Source organism: Protopterus annectens, chromosome 3.part0 (genome assembly GCF_019279795.1).
Source record: "Protopterus annectens isolate FY-2018-M chromosome 3.part0, PAN1.0, whole genome shotgun sequence".
In the NCBI taxonomy this organism is placed as follows: Eukaryota; Metazoa; Chordata; order Ceratodontiformes; family Protopteridae; genus Protopterus; species Protopterus annectens.
Genome location: NC_056731.1, coordinates 1,815,137,466 through 1,815,162,225, shown reverse-complemented (window position 1 = coordinate 1,815,162,225; position 24,760 = coordinate 1,815,137,466). Strand labels below are relative to the sequence as shown.

The 24,760-nt window shown below is 36.8% G+C and overlaps 1 protein-coding gene across 4 annotated transcripts in view; it reads left to right on the top strand.

The window, feature by feature from the left end:
• ALS2CL (ALS2 C-terminal like) overlaps window positions 1-24,760 on the top strand; it is a 2,758,770-nt gene that overhangs the window by 1,553,632 nt on the left and 1,180,378 nt on the right. For all 4 annotated transcript variants that reach the window (XM_044065874.1, XM_044065873.1, XM_044065871.1 and 1 more), the window contains one exon: window positions 16,831-16,992. In XM_044065874.1, the coding sequence (XP_043921809.1) occupies window positions 16,831-16,992 (162 nt within the window). The remainder of the gene's footprint in view (window positions 1-16,830; window positions 16,993-24,760) is intronic.

Genomic DNA, 24,760 nt, shown 5'->3' with positions numbered 1-24,760 from the left:
AGAGACAACATCTGTGGCTCAGTCCCCCTAAAGTAAAGTATTGAAGCCTTCATCTCCAAAACTATCCACCCCAGTTTTGGAACTGTCTAGGAAAAGGCCCAAGCTGGATCCAGTTAGATCCAAAAGTTCCTCACCCTCGGATCAGAGGAAGAAAAAAAGTGATGGATCCGACTACCTCAGATCTGATGAGCCATTGGATTCGACTGCCTCCAGTCCTATACCTCTTTCCAGGACAAGATATTCACCATCCATTGATCCATTACCTTCAAGGGTGCCCTCACTCTTTTTGGAACATCACCGGTCCAGGTCCCCCTCTCTTGTTTTGATTTGTTGTTCCAGAGGTTTTCCAGAGGAAGATGTGGAAAGAATGGTGCAGAAGATCCTCTCAGCACAGTCAGATGGGCGTTCTATTGTCTCCTACCCCTTTGGATCAGGAGATCCATCTCTTCAACTACACCCCCACTTCAAGTTCCTCCTCTGATTCCTACTGTTGCTTTAGAGACCCTAGATCTGAGCATTCTGGATCTGTCTGGCTTGGATCTGAAGATACTCTTATCTTTGGATCAGAAGTTTACTCTGAGAGCTCCGGTTCAGTCAGATGTTGAGGGCTGTCTGAGCCAAAGCTTCCCTGTCAGATCCGAGGTGTTTGATTCGAAGTTGGCAGAGTCTACTCTGCGCCTTGGAGTTTTGGCACTGCATAGCTTGGCTGTAGCTTGTCTTCTTGGTGATGGGGTCTACTCTATCTCTCTGGGGCAGTTGGCCTTTGAGATTGTGAAGATGGTGTTTTCTGCTGCAGCAGAACAGATGGATCCAACCCCTTTGGATCTTCTACCTTGATGTATCTGCGCTTAGAAGCCTTATCATTCCTTACCACAGGGACAGTCAGTCCAAGCCCCCCCCAGCCTTCCCAACAGGGTATTACAATTTCTTCCAGTACCACCCTGGAGCATTCCACTGAGGAAGCCCCTAGGAAGAAGTGTAAGAGGAAGCACATGGACTCTCCACAACAGTCAGTCACGGAGCATGCAGACTTTGATGAAGGTGAAGAGTCCCCATTATCTCCTCCTGAAGAGGTCTCTTTTGGTGAAATCCTTGAGATCCTAAAACAGAGAGGTAGCTGGACGTCCAGCAACCCTTCATCCAAGTAGCTGGTATTCCTGAAGGCTTCAGTACTGGCCTGTCTACATTCTGGGTTACTCCACCAACTGATGAGCTTATAGATCTGGTCTCTCATCGGGCGTGGAAGGAACCTGACACAGTTGAACCCATAAATCCAGAAAAAAATAAGTACTTAGCAGTAATATCCACAATAAACCAAGAAAATACTGAGCCACACCAGAAGCAGTTCTTTTGTAGTTTAATTGTAAAACAGTAATGCTCCACAGAGAGTACATTTTCATAAACATTCTTCCTCAGATACAAAACACAAATGTATAAAAAACAGGCCCTTTATACCTGGGTAAACCAATCAAATGTAGTGTACCTTTTACATAATCACCTTTAGGGTCCTTTTCTGAATCAGTAAACCAAATACAAAATGCAATTACATGTAAATAAAAATAAAATCTGTAAGAAACACATTAAAAATATTTTTATTCATTAAAATTTCAGATACAAATATTCATATTCATTAAAAATTCAGACAATATTATCCTCTCCTGACATCATTTTATTCACTTGTTTCTAAAAAAAAATGTCTTTAAAATGTGACTAAATCTACCCAGGCACAGAAAGAATGCAGGAAAAAACTTTAAATGTTCTTTCTGTGCCTGGGTGGATTTATTCACATTTTTTTTTTTTTTTTTTTTTTTTTTTTAAGAAACAAGTGGATAAAATAGTGTCAGTAGAGAATAATATTGTCTGAATTTTTAATGAATATGAATATTTTTAATGTGTTTCTCACATATTTTTTATTTACATGCAGTTGCATTTTGTATTTGGGTTACTGATTTAGAAAAGGACCCTAAAGGTGATGATGTAAAAGGAACACTACATTTGATTAGTTTACCTTAGTATAAAAGGGCCTGGTTTTTATACATTTATGTTTTGCATCTGAGGAACTATGTTTACAGAAACGTACTCTGTGTGGACCATTAATGTTTTACAATTAAACTACAAAAGGACTGCTTCTGGCATGGCTCAGTATTTTCTTGGTTTACAGTTGAACCCATACCCAGAAGACCAGTCAAGATTCTGGCACCACCTTCTGGGAAGGTGTTTTGGGCTAAAGGGGTGCCCGTTAATGACATGGTCATGGCAGCGACCACCAAAATGGAACTTGCCGAACAGAGTTTTAACTGTTCATCCTCCTAACAGGGAGTCTAGGGTGATGGACAGGTTTAGGAAGCATGGCTATGCTTTAGCAGCCTTCGCCCTACTCGCTGAATTATTTGGCACATTTTACAAGGTTTAGAAGGATTTGATTAAAGAACTGTCATACACTAATTATTTGGCACATTTTACAAGGTTCAGAAGGATTTGATTAAAGAACTGTCATATACCCTGTCAGGATCTATTCCTACAGAGGCCAAATCATTCGTGGCATCTCAATTGGCCACCCTACAGTCTATTTCAAATTCATCCATAAGGCTGATTTCCCATGCAGACGAAGGTGCCTCACGGGCAGTGGTTTCAGGCATTTCCATTAAGAGACATGCTTGATTGCTCTTATGTGAGTTTGCGGAGCCATTCAAGTCTTTGTTCATCAGTGCTTCCTTTGATGGCATGTCTTTGTTTGGCCTGAAAGGGATGGACACATTATCCAGGTGTGAGAAGGATAGAAAGACCCTCTCTGCAGTTGGTGTACATTTTTCGACCCCCCTCAAAGATCCTTTTCTAGGAATCAATGAGGCAGTCAGAAAATGTAATTCAGAACGTCCCAGGGTCCTTTCCAGGACACACACACAGAAAGTTCCCATAGGGTCAGAGGGAGGAACTCTAATGGTTTGACACCACCCCTGTGGCAGAGGAGGCCCACAAAACCAGGGTTCCAGAAATTCTTTCTCTGACGGACCCTTCCAGCGCTCCTGAAAAGAGGCCTTATTCTCCACCTCTGGAGGCAGTCAGGGTTGATTATCCCTGCACCAGACGGCATGGCTAGATATAACTAAAGATACTTGGGTGCAGAAGATTATATCCAGAGGCTAAATAATACCCTTTTACCTCCCGCATCCAATTTCAAGAAAAATCCCAGATGTTCCACCTAGTCAGAGGGGAAGAAGCAGCAATTCAAATACAAAAGCTGCTGGAAAAAGTCATGTGAGAGGTCCCGCCAGACCACAGGAAATCGGGAACTTACTCAAGATTCTTTTTAATGCCAAAGAAAACAGGGGACTGGAGACCAATCTTGGATCTCAGCAACTTGAACAAGTCCGTTCAATATACCAAGTTTCAGATGATCACAATTCAGTCCATTCTCCCCTTTCTGGGCATAGACTTCAAGATGCGTACTATTTGCATAAAGATGAACAGATGATCCAGAAGGGTATCTATGCTTCTGGCTGGGAGCCAGCCACTTCCAGTTCAGAGCTCTGCACTTTGGTCTCACCACAGTTCACAGGATGTTCACCAAACGTACGGCAGTAGTAGCGGTTACTTGAGCCTAAAAGGATTTCATGTGCTTCCATATGTAGATGACTGACTCATTACCTCCCCGACCAGACATCATTTGATAAGGGCAAGATATTGAGTTCTTCAGACTTGTTCTCATCTAGGAATAACTGTAAACTATGATAAGTCTCAAATATTACCAACTCAAAGTTTGGAATTTATAGGAAAAGTTTTCAACACAAGGTCAATGATAGCTTCACTACCTCCCTCAAGAGTGCAGACTATTGGATCACAGTTCAGAAAAATAATCTGCAGTACCAACATTTCAGCCCACTTGGTCCTTCAAGCTCTATGTCAGCAGCAATAACCTTAGTACCTCAGCCAGATTTCATATGAGGATTCTCCAATGGATGCTAGCAACACAGTGATTGATATTTTACCAATCCATATCAACTCAGATACGAATCACTCAGACATGCAAGAGAGGTCTTGGGTATTGAATTCAATCAGACCACGTTCTTCAAGGCTATTAGTTCATTCCCCCTCAGTCCACAGCCATAGTTACCACAGACGCTTCCCATTTGGGGTGGGGGGGCACTTTCTAGGAAAAACAGTCCAAGGCATTTGGTCCCCTGAAGAGGCCAACATGCATATCAGTGTCCTAGAGATGAGAGCAGTGCTCTTAGCATTGCAGGCCTTCCAGGATGTTCTCACTCCAGGGACAATTGCAGTTCAAACTGACAATATGTCAGTAGTTTGGTACGTCAACAAACAAGGAGGGTCCAGATCGTACCCCTTGTGTCATCCAACTGCTTTCTCATAGCAACGCACATTCCAGGGAAGTCCAGTATGATAGCATGCAAACTCAGCAGGTGCATTCTTCTACCTCACGAGTGGTTTGTCAACAAGAAAGTGGCAGGAATTATTTTTTTTGTTGATGGGGCCAGCCTTGCTGCAGTTTTTTTTTTGCTTCCCTCCAAAACAAATGCAGCAGGTATTTTGTCCTAATCCCCTCACAGGGGGACTCACCGAGGGATGCTCTACTTCACAATTGGCCCTGTGGTCTACTTTATGCCTACCCACCAAGTCCCATTGATTCCAACATTTCAGCAGAAAGATGCCAGGTTGAAGAACAAAGTCATCCTCATCGCACCTTACTGGCCTCAACAAGTTTGGTTCCCCTTCCTTTGGCCTCAGGTACTTCACCAACCTTGGATTCTGGATCCAATTCCGGACCTCCCATCTCACCGAATGGGCATGATCCATCCAGACATTTCAACTGTAGCCTGACAAGCCTGGTTTCTCCAATTTCATTAGTAACCAGACAACTGATGCTCAGATCCCCTCTCCGACATGTGCTTTTTATCTTCCTATAAACCTGTAACTTGAAAACTCTATGCAAGTAAATGGAAAAGATTTGTCTACTGGGCACAACAAAATTGTGTTGCCCCATTTTCAGCTCCGATAAATAACATCCTTGAGTTTTTAGTTTTACTTTTTAAAGAAGGAGCTAGTTCCTCAACTATTAAGGTTCAGTTAGCAGCAGTATCACATTTCCACATTGGGTTTGAAGGTTCTTCAGTAGCCTGTCATAAATTGAACTTTCATGTGATGCACTCTTATTTTGAGACCCCCCCCCCCATTTAAAGACCCTACTCCCCCATGGGATCTTAATCTGGTCCTGCAGGTGCTAATACATTCCCCCTTTGAACCAGCAGCTAAATGTGAGCTTAAATATCTTACTTGGAAAATTGTTCTTCTAGTAGCCATTACCTCTGCTAGATGAATTACAGAGATTCAAGCCTTGTCTTCAAAACCTCCATACTTAATCTTTCACAAGGATAGAATGACGCTACAAACAAATGCATCCTTCCTTCCCAAGGTGGTGTCAGAGTCTAATATCAATCATTCTATTAATTTGCCAGTATTTTCTCCTAATTTTGTAAACAAGGGTGAAAACATGCTGCATTTATTGGATGTTCATAGGGGACCCTAATAACCCAGCCCATACTCCCCAACTCTTTCCTAATAGGACATCTGAATATCTGCAGCCTTAATAACAAAGTAACCCATCTCCATGCCCTTTTAGATACCCATAGCTTTGACATCCTCTGTCTGACAGAAACGTGGTTAAAACCTGAAACCAAAGATAATGAAATCATTCCCCAAGGGTATAATGTACTGAGACAAGACCGTATAAAAAGTAAATGTTGGGGAGTAGCAGTCTTATTCAAAGACGGACTTCAGATCTCCACTTTACCTTTCTACCCACCTCAAGATAGTAAGGCAGAAGTACTTATCACCAGATTTCAAATCAACCAAAACAAATCTCTATATATCATCTGCATCTACCTACCACCCGGTAATAAAATCAGTACTATAGAGTATATTCTAAGCTGGGTGTCCTTAACTTACCCCCAAGAAACTATTATACTTGGTGATTTTAATACTGATTGGAAAACTGTCAATGCTGATAATCCTACCTCCCATATCAACCTTCATGGCTTCAGTCAAACTATCACCTCTACAACCAGAATCAATAAACCAAACAAAAAAGAGAGCACCCTAGACTGGATACTTATAAATAGACAAAAACAAACTTGCAATGTAGGAACTCTACCTGACGATGTTAGTGATCATACTTTAACCTACATCCTTAGGCCTAAAAATTATATCTCAATTCCCCCCATATACAGAATCGTACGTATCAACAAACACTTCAACCCAGTATCATTCCCAAATGAACTAAGTGCCTGTGACTGGAACTCCTTAAAAACTCTACCACTTGAAGAGGCTGTCAATTATCTAAACTCTAAATTCCTATCTATCCTTGACAGGCATGCACCCAAAAGGTCCATCAGAATGAAGGCCAAACCAGCCCCCTGGCTTTCCAAAGAAACCAGACAAAAAATCTTACTTAGGAATAAATCCTGGGCTAAGTGGAGAGCTAACATATTTCTGATCAACAAATTTTTAAGCAACTAAGAAATAGTACAAGAAAGGCAATACTCATGGATAAAAAGAACTACTACTGTAAACTACAGCAAAATCACCAAAACAACCCCCAGAAGTTCTGGTCTAGTATTAATAAACTCCTTTCCCCAGGGTACTCTCGTACACCTACCCCACTTCAGGCAGACCCAGATAGCCCCCATCAAACTGCCAATGCCTTCAACTCCTTCTTTATTGAAACCATACAAGCACCAGCTAGTCAACTTACTGCAGACAACTCAAGCCTTCCCACCTCCATACCCAGCACTCTACCAGCATTCTATATGCAACCAATCTCTACCACTCTCATCTACAAACTCATTCAAAAACTTACTCCTTCTGACGACCAGCTACCTTCTGAATACCTCCAAAAAGCAGCCAAAGTAATTTCATATTCCATATCCATCCTCATAAACAGAACCATAAGGAAGGAATCATTCCAGACATCTGGAAAATCTCCCATGTTATCCCCCTTCACAAAGGTGGTAACTCAAATGATTACTCTAACTACCGGCCAATAGCTCTTTTATCACCCTTAGCAAAAATCGTGGAAAAATGCATTCACCAACAACTTTTAAACCATTTAACTCAAAATAACACAATAGCTAAGTGCCAGCATGGTTTTAGGCCATCACATAGCACCACTACCGACCTGTTATCCTTTACAGATGTTATAAATAGAAATTGCAATAACAACCTCTCATCTGCACTCTTTATTGGCCTCTCAAAAGCTTTTGACATGGTAAACCATACCCTTCTTATCAACATTCTTGAATCCTTTTCCCTTGACTCTCTGGCTATTAAATGGTTCATGTCCTACCTAACCAATAGACAACAAGCAGTTCTCTGGGAAAATAATATATCATCCCTTCTACCAGTCACCCTCTGAGTCCCTCAAGGCTCTATTCTAGGCCCACTCCTTTTTCTCTTTTTATCAACGACCTCCATGTAGCAATCCCACAAGCCACCTGCATTCAATATGCAGATGATTCAACATTAATATGCTCGGCAAGCTCCCCATCTGAACTACATTCTCTGACTCAGAATGTATTCAACACAGTTGAAACATGGTTCACAAAACATTGCCTCCTTCTCAATGCTAAAAAAACAAGCTTCTTCTCTTTACACCCATCAGTAAGTCCTCCCCTATAGATTTCTCTGTCATTTCCAGTAATCGCACAACCATATACCTCGACTCTACCACCAAGTTGTTAGGAATTACTATTGACAATAACCTTACGTTTGATATCCACATAAATAATACCATAAAAACTGTCAACAGAAAAATAGGCTCCTTATATCGAATCAAAGCTTTCCTAACTTCAATAGCCAGAACCAAGATTGCACACTCACATTTAATTTCAACTCTTCTATATGCCTGTCCCATATGCACTAACCTCAAAAAAAATAACCTTGTCAAACTAGCTCATGCCTACAACAACATCGCCAGATTTGCCACTGGCAATCCCTTTAGAACTCACCATTGTTTAAATCTAATGCAGCTAGGCTGGCTTGAACTTCAAAACCATCTGAATATCTCCCAGCTAACCATTGCCCACAAGATATTCTATCAACCTAACAGCACTCCTATACTATCTAATCTCATAATCCCCTATAAAAATCTAAACTCCCTACGCGCTTCTAGCAAACTTCTAGCTAGCATAACCAAGACTAACAACACGGCTGGTGATTCCCTGTTTTCTAACACAGTGGGAAAAAACTGGAACCTACTCCCCAACGAACTAACGTCACTTTCTTCCTTGCCTCTCTTTAAACAAAACCTCAAAAGGCACCTTAAAACACACTGGTTATGCCCCTGCAGTAACCCTGACTAACCTTCTGGTTTTGCTAATATTATTTCCGCCTCCTACTATATATTCCAAACTCTAATGCATACTTTTTGAAGCAGAACAGGAATTGGTGAACACAATAGAACATACTGGTGGAATCCTTATCACAAAACATTCTTATTTTCATAATTTTATCATACCCTTTTGTCGCTTTTATTTGTGTAAATAATTTAATACATACTTTTGTCACTTTTATATTAGTGTAAATACCATCTTTTATCTCCATTTTTTATTCACTGCTTCTTGTATTTTTTATCGAACTACTTTCATTTACTATGTATCAACTATGATTTGCATCGTTTGTATTGTATTTTAAATTTATAATCAAATTGTTTACTACTGGAGCTTTTCTCCCCGGGCCTCTACTGAAAATGGAACTATATACAGTTAGACTAGCCCGGTTAACAAATGTAAAATAAATAAATAAAATTACATGATCAGAAAAACAGAGCAACTGTTTGTTTCCTTTGCAGAATTGAAATTGGGTAAAACATTTGCAAAAGTAACTTTTGCCAGATAGCTAATTGATTGTATTTCATTTATTTGTATATATATATATCTATTTATATATCTCAAATTGGGTATTACCTTGCTAAAACTAGTACGTGCACATTCAAGTAGATCCATGGCAATTTCTTCAGTTTTTCTATCCAGAGCTTCATTGGACAGTGTTATGTGCTGCAGCAACTTAGGCTACTACCCATACCTTTGTTACTTATTGCAAATTGGATCTGGTATCCAGGGATAGAGCATCATTTGATTCAACTGTGCTCAGGAATATTCTTCCTTAGGGTCCACCCAGGATTGTAGGTAGCTGGAGAGTCTGTCCCCAACAATTGAGGATAGAATGAAAATTGACAAAATCAGATAAAGAGGTTATGTACTCACTATAATGTTCCATCTGTTTTGTCCATTTTCATTCTTCCTCAACTTCCGTCCACTAGCCCCCATCCCTTCTATTCCAAAACTTCTTGAAGAATGAGTTCTTGGAGGGACGTCTCTGTTATATTGAGCTCCAGATATACTTTCTTTCTTTATGGAAGACATTCAAGTTTAAGTCTTCTATAGTTATGCATGTTAAATATTTATAACTCCAAAAACGCCCAGCAGATAATGAAAAGAACCACTCGCCACCACGAAAACTGGTCCAACCAACTTGGATTAGATGAAAACAATGAGGAGCCTGAAATAGTTGGGCATGAAACAGGTAATGAACTTTTCAGAGGGAGTGAAAGGGACTATGATGAGGCATACCCACCCTTGTGTAGATCTGAAAGGTTACTTAATAAGCAAGGGCAGCAAAATGGAAATTTTCAGTGGAGGGGAGGAAGAAGAGGGAGAGGGAGATTCTAAGAGTTTCCTGCCCGGACCTCCCTGAGGAGCTTGATAATATCATAGTGGATAAACAATGTCATACCTGGAAAAATTTTAGTATATACAATTTTAGTAATATTAAGTTGGAGAAAGAACACTTTGCCCTTTTCTCTAAAGGTTTAAAATTTATACCGAATCACAAGGGTGACACTGCTAAGAGTTTGTTGGATATCAAGTTATTTCTAAGGAAAGTGAATTTCAAGGTTATTTGGCCTAATAGTAAGGGGGGTGATGGTGAAGCATTAAGGAGGAAAAGTACATACAATCCTCCTTTACACCCCCAGATAAAGAATTTTGAAAGAGTGTTAGAGAGTGAAATTAGGAAGTATAGTAGTGCGATTTCATGGCATGGGAACATGACTACAAAAGAAAAAGAATTGTTATATGACATTAAGAATAAACAAGATGTGAGAGTCATGAAACCTGATAAAGGTGGAGGAATTATCTTTATGGACTATATTCTTTATGACAGTAAGATATATACATTACTATGGGATGAAGAGAGATATGGCATTGTCTCAAAAAAACGAGATTAATATAGCCTATCATAAAATTGATACAGCTTTATATGACATGTTACAGGAAGGTCTAATAAGTCCTAGTAGTTATAGATTTTTAAAAGTGGATCAACCTAAGATCCCTACGATTTTCGGTATACCGAAAATCCATAAGGACAAAGATGATCCTCCACTTCGACCTATAGTTTCTGCCGAGGGGTCTAAAACCCAGACTCTTGCTAAGTATGTAGATCTTAAACTAAAGCCTTTATGGATAGGAAGACTGAATGTTTTGAAAGATTCATGGGATTTATTGAAGGATCTCAACCATTGTAACTGGCAGAATGACATGTTATTTGTAACTATTGATGTCATTGATTTGTTTTCCTCCATTCCCTATGAAGAGGGCAAGGCTATTCTGGAAGAGATAGTTTTTGCATATGAGGGAATGACTAGGAATGACAAGTTGGCCAGTTTATGGCTTATGGATTTGGTTCTGAAAAATAATTACGTACATTTTAAAGGGGAGTTCTTCCAGCAGATTAAGGGAGTTGCTATGGGGGCCGCTTGTGCCCCCACTTATGCCAACCTTGTTTTGGCATATTGGGAAGAGAAATACGTTGTGGAATCCCAATATAAGAACTGCTGGATTTTGTATAGGAGGTACCTGGATGATATAGTGATTCTTTGGACGGCTGGAAGAGAAAGGCTAAATGAGTTATTTTCCTATATTAATGGTACTACTAGCTTTTTGAAATTCACACACAGCGTTTCTGAGTACAATTTGATTTATTTGGATATGTAATTATATAAATGGGAAGGAAGATATGAAACTAGAGTTTATAGAAAGCCCACGTATTGTAATTCCTTCCTACATTTCCAAAGTGCACACCCCAAACATTGTAAAAAGAACATTGTTAAGGGCCAATTTGTCAGGGGTAGCCGAATGACGAGTTTAGACCAGGATTTTCACATTGAGTGTGAACTTTTAGAGATGATGTTTATGGAGAGGGGCTACCCTAGTGATTTTGTCAAACATATAAGGAATGAAGTGCTAGAAGGAAGGAAGGACAGGTTTGGACCTATTTATAGGGGTCAAAACTGCAGTGAATCTATAGAACATAATAGTGTGACCGGTTTGGTGAATATGAACAATAATGGTCCTGAGGATTTTTCCCAGGCACTAATTTTAGAGTATAATGGAATAAATAGTGGAATTAGTAAAATATTTTTTAAGGAATGGGACAAGTTTTTAGCCTTCACTGATATAGAAGGTATATCCAACATCCCTAGGAAAGTGATTTACAGGAATTCCAGGAATATGGGTAATATCCTGGAGAGTAAGAAGGTCCAAAGTGATAGAAGGACAAATAAGAAGGGTACTTACAAATGTGGACACTGTAGCCAATGTTGTTATGTAATAAATGGGGAAGGTTACAATATTGCAAGTAGGAATAAAATGATAACTAGTCAGGATTATTTTAATTGCAACACTAAAGGGATAGTATACCTTGCTTATTGTGTAAAATGTGGTGCCTTCTACGTTGGCAAATCAGAAAGAGCTTTAAGAAAAAGGATCTACGAGCACACATGATATAACCACTAAGAAGTAATGCATTGTATAAACATAGTAAAATATGTAAGGAATATAAATTCAAGTTTATGGTAATAGAACATATTCAACAAGACATTCGAGGAGGACCATGGGAGACCAGAATTGAGTATAGGGAATTATGGTGGCAAGTAGCTTTAAGTGCGGATAAATATCCGGGGCTTAATGATCATATATCCATATTGCCTTTGTTAAAATTAAGAGCAGCCAAGCTGTAGGAAGATACTTGCCACACATTTTATGGCCACTAGAGGTCCCCATGATCAATAGAAATAGGTTCACAAATATTTATATAGAATGTAATTCAAAACTATGAAAGCTCATTGTATTGTGCTTCAAGATCCTACTTCACATTGATGCACATTTTAAATGTACGTGACTTTATATGTTTATTAATTGACATTTAGGTACTTTTATTTAATGTAGTATGTAGTAGAATTTTTAAATTTTAAACATTCATTTAAGCAGGTCTTTTTTCAAAAAATGCATTTCCTCATGTACAATTTTTAAAGTAGTTTTTAAAGTAGTTTTTAAAATATTTTTTATTTATTTATACAAAGGATGGTGATAAGTTCTTCTTTTTTAAGGAATAACTAAAGCGATGGTAATTAATTATTTAGAGTTACCATGTGGTTTAGTGAAATATTACACAGTGACATCTGTTTTGTGACATTATGTAGTATGCATTTCTATTTCTTTAAATTTTTAATTAATTGCATAATTAATCAAAGAATGGGAACATATAAAAGATGGTTAATTGATGAGCTGGCTGTTTCTGATGAAGTCAATGAAGTTGACGAAAACGCAGGGTGTCTTTTAGTAACAAGACGTTCATATTTGCTTTTATTTGGATAAGTGGATTGGATTAAAGTTGGTTGGACCAGTTTTCGTGGTGGCGAGTGGTTCTTTTCGTTATCTGCTGGGCGTTTTTGGAGTTGTTAGTACTTTTTGCAGTTCCTGTTTGTTTTTATTCATGTTAAATATTTCCTTTCTGGTAAATTCAGCAAACAAGATTTTAGGTGGCTTAGGGCTGGTGCATTGTGGGTAAGGGACAAGCTTGAAAGCTTCATGGTTACCATAAGCTTTAGTAATGGCTGAGTCAGATCCAAGGATCGGTTCCAAACCCAACAGCTGAGGAAGAATGACAATGGACAACATAGATGGAACCATTGTATTGAGTACATAACTTCTTTTTTCCCTTATTTATTAAGATATGTATCCCTCAGTTGTCTACTTTTTTCTTATCATATCTTTAAACACATGCATTGAAATCATGACAGATAATCATCTCATTATTTTGCCATTCTGTGAGTGTTACTTTTTTTTCCCCCAAATATGCACCCCCTTCTTAACTACAAATTGCCTCTTACCATAACCTACTTCAGTCATTAGATGTATATCTGATTTGTATAGAAATTTGGTTTTAATCATCCCATTATTTTAATCAGTGTCATTAAACTTCTACAGGTTCTCCCTATTTTTTTCCCTTTTAGACACATTTTCCTAAATTTCACATCCTTTAAAGATTACATTGTCCACACATATATTCCAAGTTTTCAGAAAAGTAATGATTTCAGTTGTTTTAATACATTCATTTTGTAAATTCCTTGTAATTCCTACAGCATGCCTCAATTTTACCATCAAACCACTTACTTTATCAGTTAAAATTCCATTTCGTCTTCCTATCAGTTTATCGCATACATTCCAATATCATCAAATGTTTTTAACTTTTCCTGCATTTCCATTTGCAATTTTTTTATACTACATGTCAATTTGGGTTTATGTAAAACTTAACATCTTTAATGTCCCATACATTTCTGTGTTTCTGCAATACATTTTAAAAAGTTTTATGTATTCTTCATTTTTGCATGGTGTTTCATTTTCTGTCTAGGTAAGTTGTAAATAGTAAGGAAACTTGTTTCTCACATCTTTATTTTTCTTTCTTCCACTACCTTTTGAGAAAATTTCTCAAACTGTTAATTTTGTCCTGCCCTTTATTTATTCTTAGATTTCCCTCCTCATCCAGCCATTTGATTTTATATTGCCCCTTTTATTCATTAACTTGTCTTATTTGCTGTTTTATTCTATTCTTATTTAATTTAAATTCTGTCTTATTTTTAAAAATTATTTCCCAGACATAATTTAAAAGATTAACTGTAATCAGAAATATATTTACCAATCCTCCTAAATATATTATACCCCATTATAAAATATTACTTTCTCTTTGAATTTTTCAAAAATCTAAAGCTGACACAACTTCCTCAGTACTAAAGTTATTAAATTAAAAAATGTTAATTGTCATCATCTTTCTAAAGTACTATCTCTGTATGTATTTTTACAAATAACAGTTTTGGTACTCTTATTTCCTTACCCATGTTCCTTTGTGTCTCACAGTTTAATACTTCTCTTAGTATTATTTATTTTTTAGTATTATTTCTTTTCGTTCTTTTTTTACTGTTTTCTGTCCTTATCAGTACATAAGTCTCCTAAAACACAATACTTTCTTTCTTCCTCAGCTGTCCATCTCGTTCATCCTGCTAAATAGTCTATTTATTATTGTTTCTCTCTTATTCATGTGTTCTCTCACACATTTATTCTTTGAGGATACATCATCCTTTTGCTTTATCCTCTCCTTCACATATTTTCTTGATCATATACTATATTATGAGGCACCTGACTTTCCAATATATCTACATTTCCTTTCATTTTTGTTTCTTTTCCTTTGCTGTTTTCTTTATTTTCTTCCTTATTTGTATTATAATTTAACTTCACTATTTCATATTGTTTTGCTTTCATATTTTTGTCTTATTCTACCTACTTCACATTTTGTAGCTTCTATTAGTCAATAATTAAAAGTTGTTCTTAAATCATTTTAGCTTGTTCATTATTTTTCAAATTTATTAACATCTGATCAGATATTGATCATCTCACTTAAACTGCTTTCACAAACTAAATGCATTTTTATTTCTTTGTCAACATTTTTTACTTCCTCATCATAGGTTCATAGGTTAGCACTAGGCTAACTTCCCTTGTGGGACATTTTAAGCCTAGCCTGTTACCCCATGTGAAAATCAAACCCTGCACCTTGTGTCTGTAACACCTTAAGCATTTATGCCATCCTTCCCTCCACTTAATTGCAAATAGGAATTAATTTCCAAATTTGTTCCAAAACATAAATCCTAATTATCTGTTAGATATTGGTACCATCCTACATTTTCTTGTACTTCTATTCTATCTAATGTGTCTTTCAATAATTGCATAGATATGTCATCTCCAATATTCATATATTCATATCAATATTTCTATCATTTTCTTCTCTTTTTATCTTGTCATATATATATATATATATATATATATATATATATATATATATATATATACCCTTGTATGTCCGCATTATGTTTTATTTCCATAACTTATGACCATCCAAATATTAAATCTTTTGCTTGTTTCAGTCTTCTCCGTATTTTTGCTGTTCTCTTTTTCTTCACTCTTGGCATTACAATTCATTTCCTGAACTGCAACTTCCCTTCTTATACCCTTCTTCAATATCTAATTCTTCCTTTATTATATCATTTCCTTTCGTCTTCTCTTTGGTTCTTACCTTCATAAATCATTCACCAATTAATGTAATGATATAAATTAAACCATTCACCAGATATTATTAATTTGCATGTTTTATTCTTATTTAACTTGTGTATTTTATTTTTGTTGCTCCTTTAAATTTATAACATTGTTTTAATTTATATCAGTAGATTAATTGGTGAACTTATTAGAGTGGTAAATTTTTATGAGTCTTTGTATTAATTAAAGACAAAAGGTTATGGATTTACTCTGATAAAGTCCCTATGATAGGGACAAAAGCGCTCAATTCATTTTATTTTTTTATTAAAATGTTATTAATTTAAGTCGTCAGGCTTTGTTTTTAAACAAACCTTGTTTGTTCCTATAGTTCTTGCACCAAGCATTCCTTGTATTTAATGATATAAACCTGTCAAATGCAGTTGGGAATCATGGTTAACTTAAAAAAGACCTTTAGGGTCATGAACCTAATAATAACCTATGAACCTAAGTGCAGTGAAATGTTATTTTTGAGGTTAACCGTGCAAGGGTGGTTTTTGCAGAGTTAAACAGATTCCATCTTTATGTGAAGATGCTATAGTCACCAAAGCTATGATATTTGAGTCTGTTTTCACTTTGCAGTACCTTGGCTTATGAGTTCCAATAACATTCAAAGTGATCTTCAACAGTACATATTTAATTTTGTTAATACCTGTTTTTTTTCATAATCCAAGTGTTAAGTTGTGCATTTGTCTTTGTTACAGCACATAAGTACTGTCATAGCATTTAATCACATTGTGCAGTCAAAACAAGGCCACGCTTGTGCAATAAAACATTTAGAATGTACATCTAAACATTTATCTTTGTTTTTTTTTGGGGGGGGCAAGTAGAGCTCATAATTTCAGTCTCTAATATCACATTTTGCATGTCCTGTCTTTTGCCGAGTTTCTCTCAGAGTTGCTGTTAGTTGATTTTGAGAGTGTAAATTCATTATTTCTTATCCTTCATGTAGTACTGTTTTTGGCAAAATTATAAAATTCACGCTGCCAGGACTCTCTATCCTTCTGATGGTGCACAACAGTTTATATGGTTCTCTGGTAGTCTGCTGTGTGAATGTGCATTTGTGAGAGATTACTAGTTGTGTAATTGTTTGTTTCATTGCAACTTTTTCATCTATATGGCTGTACCTTATGCTAAACACAGGATGTTGCTTTCCATCTGAACAGATGGTTTGCTGCTTTACAATGCTGCAATTCTGTATTTTCAGGCATCATTCATTTCTTCTAATTATAGCAACTCATAACTGGTAAGTGCATGTACATAACTTAGTCAGACAGATTGTTTTTATGTTATGTAAGATCTGCCTAAATAATTAACATTAGCTATATCTGTTTAGGTATGAAGATGACACAACATACAATGGATATTTTAAAAATAATTTGCGAAATGGATTTGGCACTCTCAGAGGTACAGAAATGAGAAACCATCCTTTCAAGTACACTGGGCATTGGGAGAATAATATCAAAAGTGGTTATGGAATCTGGGATGACCCTAACAGGTATTTTATTCTGAACTAAAAAGCATAATAAAAAAGATGAGCATATTTTCTGAATGTAGTAAATCCTATAGCTTACAAATCATGTAAGGTTTGCTTTATTTGGTGGTTTTTGCTCAAGTATTCCAGCTCAGTATACAATGCATTTGCATTTACAGTACATTTGAAATAAAATTTCTGATTTTTTATGAAAAATTTTGAATTCGTTATGATTGTTCAATTAATGCTTCACATACAATTCCTAGTGCATATCATCGTGCCGACCATCTTAATGAGAATAAGCAGATAATGTCATTTTTTAGAGTTCCAGTGTACTCCTGTTTATATGCACCAGAAAAAATGTATTTCTCTCCCAGAACATCTGGGATGAAAATTAGTTAACTATCTGAATATGAAGTTTGATGTAGTCTGTCCATAGTGGCCAACTTGTAGGTCCCAGCTACAGTGCCTTAAAAATTATGTGCAATACTTCTGAGGTTTATATGTTGAATGTTGTGGGCAACGATTATCTTAATTGAAAATTAGTTAGGAATTCAGTAATGAGTTATCTGATTTTAAAAATTCCCTACAGATTACTTTGCTAGAAATATTGGGAAAGCAAATGGCTGTAACTAAGGAAGTAATCTGAATTGCCTAGACATTTTATTTATTTTGTTTAATGTGATTGACTGCCAAAAAAGCAATTACTAGAAAATGCAACTCAGAACTTAAAGCAGCTGTATTTGAAGTATTGAATATTGTAAAAGAGATAAAAGAACTGGAAGTGGGATCTTAATGCAGGGGAAGGAGCAAATTACATAGAAATAAATGGAATTTGTGGAAACAGTACATTTGTGGAAACAGTACATATGAGGAATGAGGTTTAAGGGCAGGCAGGAAATTAACAGTTTGTGTAATGTTGGACTGAATGATGGTTGTTATAAAGAAGGAAAGCATGTAAGCAATGTAGAATGTATGTAAATAATGTTTGTTTTCTATTAATGTAAGAGCGCTTATGCCTTAAATGAAAAATTAATAAAGATATTTTAAAAATAATTATTTAGGAATGCAGTCATAACATGTGCAGAAATGGAATAAAGAAATAAGCAGTATTTAAAGGTTGATGATTTGACTGCAAATAATTTGAACTGCTGGGAATCCATTTCAAAGTATGTTATCACTGGAAGCCACTTCTTGAGTCGGAATGCTGTTTGTGCACAATTTATCTTCAATGAGAATGAATTTACAATAATTAGAATGTAGGTGACCCTGCAACATGGGTGAAATGGAAGATTTCAGCCCTTTCCACTTGATCTTTATTTTGTTAACTAATCATTATGTTGCTTGCTGTTGCATATCAGTACTTTAAAGTTTGCTCATTCATTCATCTGCTAATATCCAGTGCAAGTTGAAGGGGGGAGCCAAAGCTTTAGTCTAGCTCCTTTTACTTCTAAAAAAGCAGTATTTAAGAGTGCTTTTCCACAATGTTTAATAATTTAACTGGTGTCCCTTAAGTACTCAGTAAATGCTTTACATCTGTCTGCTTTTCTACAATTCCCATAAACTATCATTTGAAAATCAGTTATTTTTAATTCCTTAAATCCTATAACTTCCATTAAATTATCCCAGAAGCCAGTAATCCTCCAGTATTTTAAAATTTTGACTTTTTTTCATTGACTGTCCACCCCCACTCCCTTCATTTGCTACATACATATTTCTTCACCAGTCATAATTTATGATCAGATCTGTCGAATTTCTGGATCCACACTTCCCAATACCTTTCTAACCATCACTCATAGAGTTTATACATTTTTTAAACTAAACATATCAGACAATTTTTCATCTCAAATGCAATCTTTCATATGCATATTTTTCTACAACATCAGAATGCAAACGTAGACACTACCACATATAAAAAAGTGCATATTACCACACAGTATTAAATAAAAAAATTCAGTTTCTTTTTTAAATCAGAGCATGCCCGTCTGCAACATTTACATAGCCTTCTTTTTGTCCTCATCCTTATTCTAGAGAACCTTCTCACATCTAAACAGACCATGTAAATCTTGGTGCAGCCTTACTGATTCTTTTTTATTCACTACATTCTAAATTGTTTTAAATTCCATACATCACATTCTTCAAACTTAACTCTTTCTTAATACTAATTCTTAAAACTCTTGCTTTCTGTAGATCTGCCCTAATAAATAAATAAGTAAATATATGGTTCAACCCTCTTCACAGTTTTTAACTGAAAACATTTTTTTTTCTGTTTACACATATGTAGCTTAACATTCAGCTTTTCGTGAGACAGCCTCCATGTGATGGCCATCAAGACGTTATCACGGCTCTCTCCATTCTTTTTAAAATTCTCCATTTGCAATCTTCTGGTAAAGGTTTGCATGCTAAAACTTTGTAATATTGCTTGATTGTCTTTTGATAGCAGTTTTCCAGTCTAGTAACTCTTTATTTCTATGCTTCCTTCCAATTATATGTCTTCCTTTAGAAAGCGCGGCACCAGTCCTCTACCCTGTTGCTTCATCATTCTTAAATCAGTTTTTAAACCACATCTCTTCATATTTTTTTATTTAAATTTATTCTTAAAATGCCATTCTTATCCATCATTAACTTTATCATGTAATCATAATCTTTAAGAAATTAACTTAATGACTACTGGTAATGGTTTTGTAAGAAGTAGAAGTGTCTCCTGGTAGCTGCCACATAAAAAGTTAATATTTTTACAAAAATAAAATGCAAGCATGCAGAGGTTAAGTGCAGTAGTTAGTATAGCAGTATAATACTGGCATTAGTGGTATAGACTGGTAAAAAAAATTGTCTATTTATATTTATTTGAAATTCCAAAGATTTTTGTGAGTGTTCTTGATCACATAGACAGCAATTGTAAAGCACTGACTTTGCAAGATGGTTTAGTGGAAAATGACAAGACTATAGTGTCCAAAAGGTACCATGGAAGAATTTAGGCTGGCAGTTGAAAACATCAGTACTAAAATGAACAGCTTTAATGCAACAGTGAAGGAGGGAGATGTTGGAATGGTTGACTCATTGAATTTACATGCTGATGCCACTAAAGAATTACAGCAGGAGAATAAGAAACTTAAAGAACCTACCCACACTTCTTGACTGGATTGAAATTCATGAAGAAGAGGCAAATTTAATATTAAGGTGAAAAAATATATGTTGTGCTGTAAGAATACTTGAAAAAAAGGAGGAGCCAGTTATGTGGCATACGTAGAGGAGAAGTTAGCAGATTGGACTGGACTATACTTGAGTCAAATTAAAAGTGAATAAGCTGATTAGATTTATTTATTTATTTTATTTGTGCCAGGTACAGTGGCTGCTGCTTGATAACCATTCCATGCCTTGGTTTATTTTGAGACAGATAAAACTGAGGATCAAATTTTGTCTCTGTTATCCAGGCCCGTAGCAAGGAAGAATAAAGCCCAATCTGCATCTCTGATGACCTGTCCTTGACTAGCGGCACAGGCAGTAGAAAGGAGTAGGAAGAGAAAGACTGGAGTAAGTGGCCAATGCCGGCATTCCCATCCTGGGTTAGGTAGCAGCATACTGCAGCATGAAGAGCCTAGTATGCCCACACTGCAAGTGATGTACTGCTAGGTAGGGAGTTTGCCAAAGCCGGCATGTGAGCACACACCTCCAGGAGCGCGTCTAGCAGAACTATCAAGCTGTTGAGGAGATGGAAATAAGACAGTCCTTGGGCTCTGCAGATTGGCCTGTTCTTAACTTCTGACTCTCACTTATACTGGTGCATGAGTTGGTTAAAAACCATTTACCAAATGGAGGAATAAGTCACCCAGGTGCAGAAAGGGGAGCCATTGAGCAACCTGTGGACCAGTGAAAAAATTGTCTTTGTAATGGAAGCCTGGTAAAACTTTACAGGTCTAGGGATAAACAACTGATGTTCATATTACATAATTCAGGAAATAATCACCTACATTCATGAGTGCATAGACTTTTTGCCTGAAGTTAGCTCATTCGCTCAACCTTCATACTCCCAGTTCTGCAGGCTTAACTAACAGATGGTCAGTATTGTTAATGTCTAATTTCTGACTGTAATGGAGCATCTTTAAAGCTGGTGAGTTACATGGACCATTCCTCCTCTGTTTGTTTTTAACCCGTAGTACCATCTGTAAAGAACTAGTACTCCTAATTTTTCATCTCTTTTAGAAAAAAAGTTTATAACTTTCTGTCATAGTAAAAAGTCATACCTGATATGGAACATATTTTAATACTTTTATGTCAAAACATAGCTTTTTACTTTTCTAAATTATCTAGGAAAAGAAAGCCCCAACCAGCTTTCCAACTGCAGTCCACTGCTATAACTGTTGGAACATATTTATTATTTTCTTAGGCCTGCTTGTTTCTCTCTGTTTTGGGGTGAAGCCCCACCTCAGTCTCCCTTACTATGCTCTGGGTCACTCCACTCCTCTACCCCACCCCCAATTCCCTTCCACCCACACCTCCTCTGCACATATACCCACCCTAACTCCTCCCACAAGTATCACTAATAAGGTTCCTCAAAAGTTCCCATAGTACCAGCTGTAGCAATCAGTAAAACACCTAATTTCCTGTCAAATGCTAATGAAACAAGTCACAATGGTCAATACTTACTTTCTCAATACTTCTTTTTCCAACTACTTTATGTTATGCAACTAGCTACCATTGCAAATTTCCAAGTCTCTGCTTGTAGTCTTCTGCTGTTTTAAACCCACAATATAATACAACAACCACCAGTATTGTCATTTTATCACCCTTATCCCAAGTCACCCATATCCATTATATTAAGCACAAAATCATACAAATGCATGCCTTCTAATCATAAATCTAATACTAAAATCAGAACAAAATCAAATGTCTGTACCCTTGTCACCATACCTTAGTAACACTAGTACTGAGTGGTGACATCAGTCCAAACCCAGGACCCACTCAACTCACAACATCATCTCCTCAAAACTCATCCAACTCCACTGTCATCCTCCGGAATTACAGTGGTCTCCCGTAATTACAGTGGTCTCCAAATTAAGAAGTATGTGTAACAAAATGCCAGACATCCACAACTGGATAACCTGGCAATCTCCTGACATATTTATAGCCAATGAAATTTGGCTAAAACAGCATACAAAAAATGAAGACGTCCTGCCACCAGGTTTCATCATTCACAGGCATAGAAAAGGTAAAATGTCCAGGGGCAAAACAATGATATACAACAGCAAATGTGAAATCTCTTCCCATCATACCTCCAAACTGCAGTTTCATAATGTTGAAACTTAGTACCCATAAAACAATATCCATCGTAGGCATCTATATAATCTCAGGTAAGAGATGTAAATATTGAGCATCATAACATCTTACCAGTTAATCCTACAAACAACATCCAGTTGTATGATTTCACTCAACTTATCAACTCCCCAACAAGGTACAGCACACACACTGAAAATTATGCTATCTTAGACTGGGTCCCAGTGTCTCACCCAAAATATATACTTCCTATGGTGCAATGCTAAACTCTTTTAGTGACCAATTTGCCATTAACCTGATTAGACAAGGAATCCATATACTTTGTAAACACCAGTTTAATGAAGCATGTAACCTATCTAAATTCCAAGCTAAAACTTTTATTACTAAAAGTATCATAACTGGAACATACTAAAAATTTATCACTAGATGATGCCGTCTTAGAATTTAGCACTTTCCTAAATATTCTAAATAAATTTGCTCGTATCAGGACAAAAAGATTTAATGCAAAACCCACTATATGGCTAACCAAGTTAACCAAACAACTTATAAAAGAAAGGAACAGAGTCTGGAAAATATGTCTGCAGCACAAAAACTCCTCTCATTTCCAAAAATTGACATCTAAAAAATCGAATCAAACAGCAATTAAGGAATTAAAAATAAAGCACTGTACTCTGCACCAGGACAAACACAAAACAAACCCTAAATTATTCTATTTCTCAATAAACAAACTCCTATACCCTAGCAAAACAGCCCAGCCCATTCCAACAACATCAGAATGAAACCATATCTTCTCTATTCAGCTCTTATTTCATCCCTCCCTATTCAGTCATGCTGCCACTGCTAACCTACCACTTCTTATCCAGTTGTCCAACCACCTCAACCAATTCTCATTCAAACCAGTCTCAACTTCCTTTATCAAGAAACTCTTACTAAAATTACAACCCACTACTATAGCCCCTGATAGATTCTCCCTTGTATATATCAAAATTCCAGCCAATGTACTAGCATACACCATTTTCATCGTAATAAACTGCTCCATTAAAGAAAATGATGTTCCTGAAATCTGGAAAAAGTCCTTAGTCATCCATCTACACAGGACTCTCCAATTATAGACCAATAGAAATGATGGCACCTCTATCTAAAAATTTTGTGAAGTATATCCACTCACAGCTTCTCAACTGTATCCTAGATTGCAGCCTCCTCTCCCCTACACAGCATGGCTTTAGAACCTCTCATGGCACTACCAGCACTTTTAAATTTCATTAATGTAATTAACAAAAAGAGAAACTTGATAACTTGATATCTGTGCTTTTCCCCAATTTATCTAAAGCATCTGAAACAGTCAGCCACCAAAAACTCTTACATAAGTTTACCTTAACTGAATCTAACAGACTCATCAAAACACTGATTTCATAGCTACCTAACTAGCAGGTCTCAGGCTGTAAAATGGTAGAATGACTAATATTAGTCATATTGATCACTGCTGCACACTTGGCTATATGTGTTATATGCTGTCAGGGATATAGCACACGGCCATCTTCCACAGCTTCAGGGCACCTTCATGTCAGCGCTTTACTGCTGCTTTAAGAGTGTTCTCCTCTGAGGCTTTCGAAGTTCAGTTGTTAGCTGTGCTTTCCTTTACTCGTTAAATATGTTCCTTTTGGGGGGAAATCCTTCAGTTTTCTTAATTCTGTTAATTTTATTACTTTCCTCTTCAGGAACGTTATTTGTTTTAACAGACTGTCACGAAACTGTAATGTACTTTTAAATGGACTACTCATTTTTTCCTGTCATTTTAAAAGTAAGTTGTGTTTGGTTTTCTTTTGTGGGGCTGGCATAGTATTTTAATGTCCTTTTTAATGTGTTTTTTTCTGTCAAAAAGTAACTTTTGTAGGTTTACTTTGTTTACCGGCAATTGCTGCTTGTCTTTCCTGGGAAAGAGGTACCATTTTCATGGAACAGACAGCTGGTCCTTCTTCCAGCCATGAAAAGAAAGTATTAAACAGCCTTTGCCAACACAGCAGGGTAGCAATTTGCTTCAGCTGCAGTTGGGTGGCTCTGCTCTGGCCATTTGTTGTACCTTAGACCACTTGTCTTTTTCCCTGGATCACTCCGGTGTAACACCACAGCCCATATGGACTGGGGGTTAGCCATGTCCTCAGTAGCTGTTGGGGTCCCCTTAGTGAACAAGGGAGAGCCACTCTTGGGAGAAGGAACAGGGAAGGTTTCCTTGCTGTGTCCATACCTGGGAAAGCAGATACTGCAATTAGTAATGCAGTTGGCCCATTTTCTTCCTGTCAAAAAGAAGTATAAACCCAAGCAAGTTTATCAAAAAGTGTGATAAAAGGGGCAAGCTGATCCAGGAATCTTTTTATTGATCAGCCTTCCTTTCCTAAATTGTCCAAGGGATTTTTATATCCTCATCCAGTTTTGGCAAAAACAGTATAAACAGTCTCATCAAAATTAAAGCAAACAGATGTTTAAGAAGAAATAGCAAGGGGGCTCCAAAAGGAAGTCT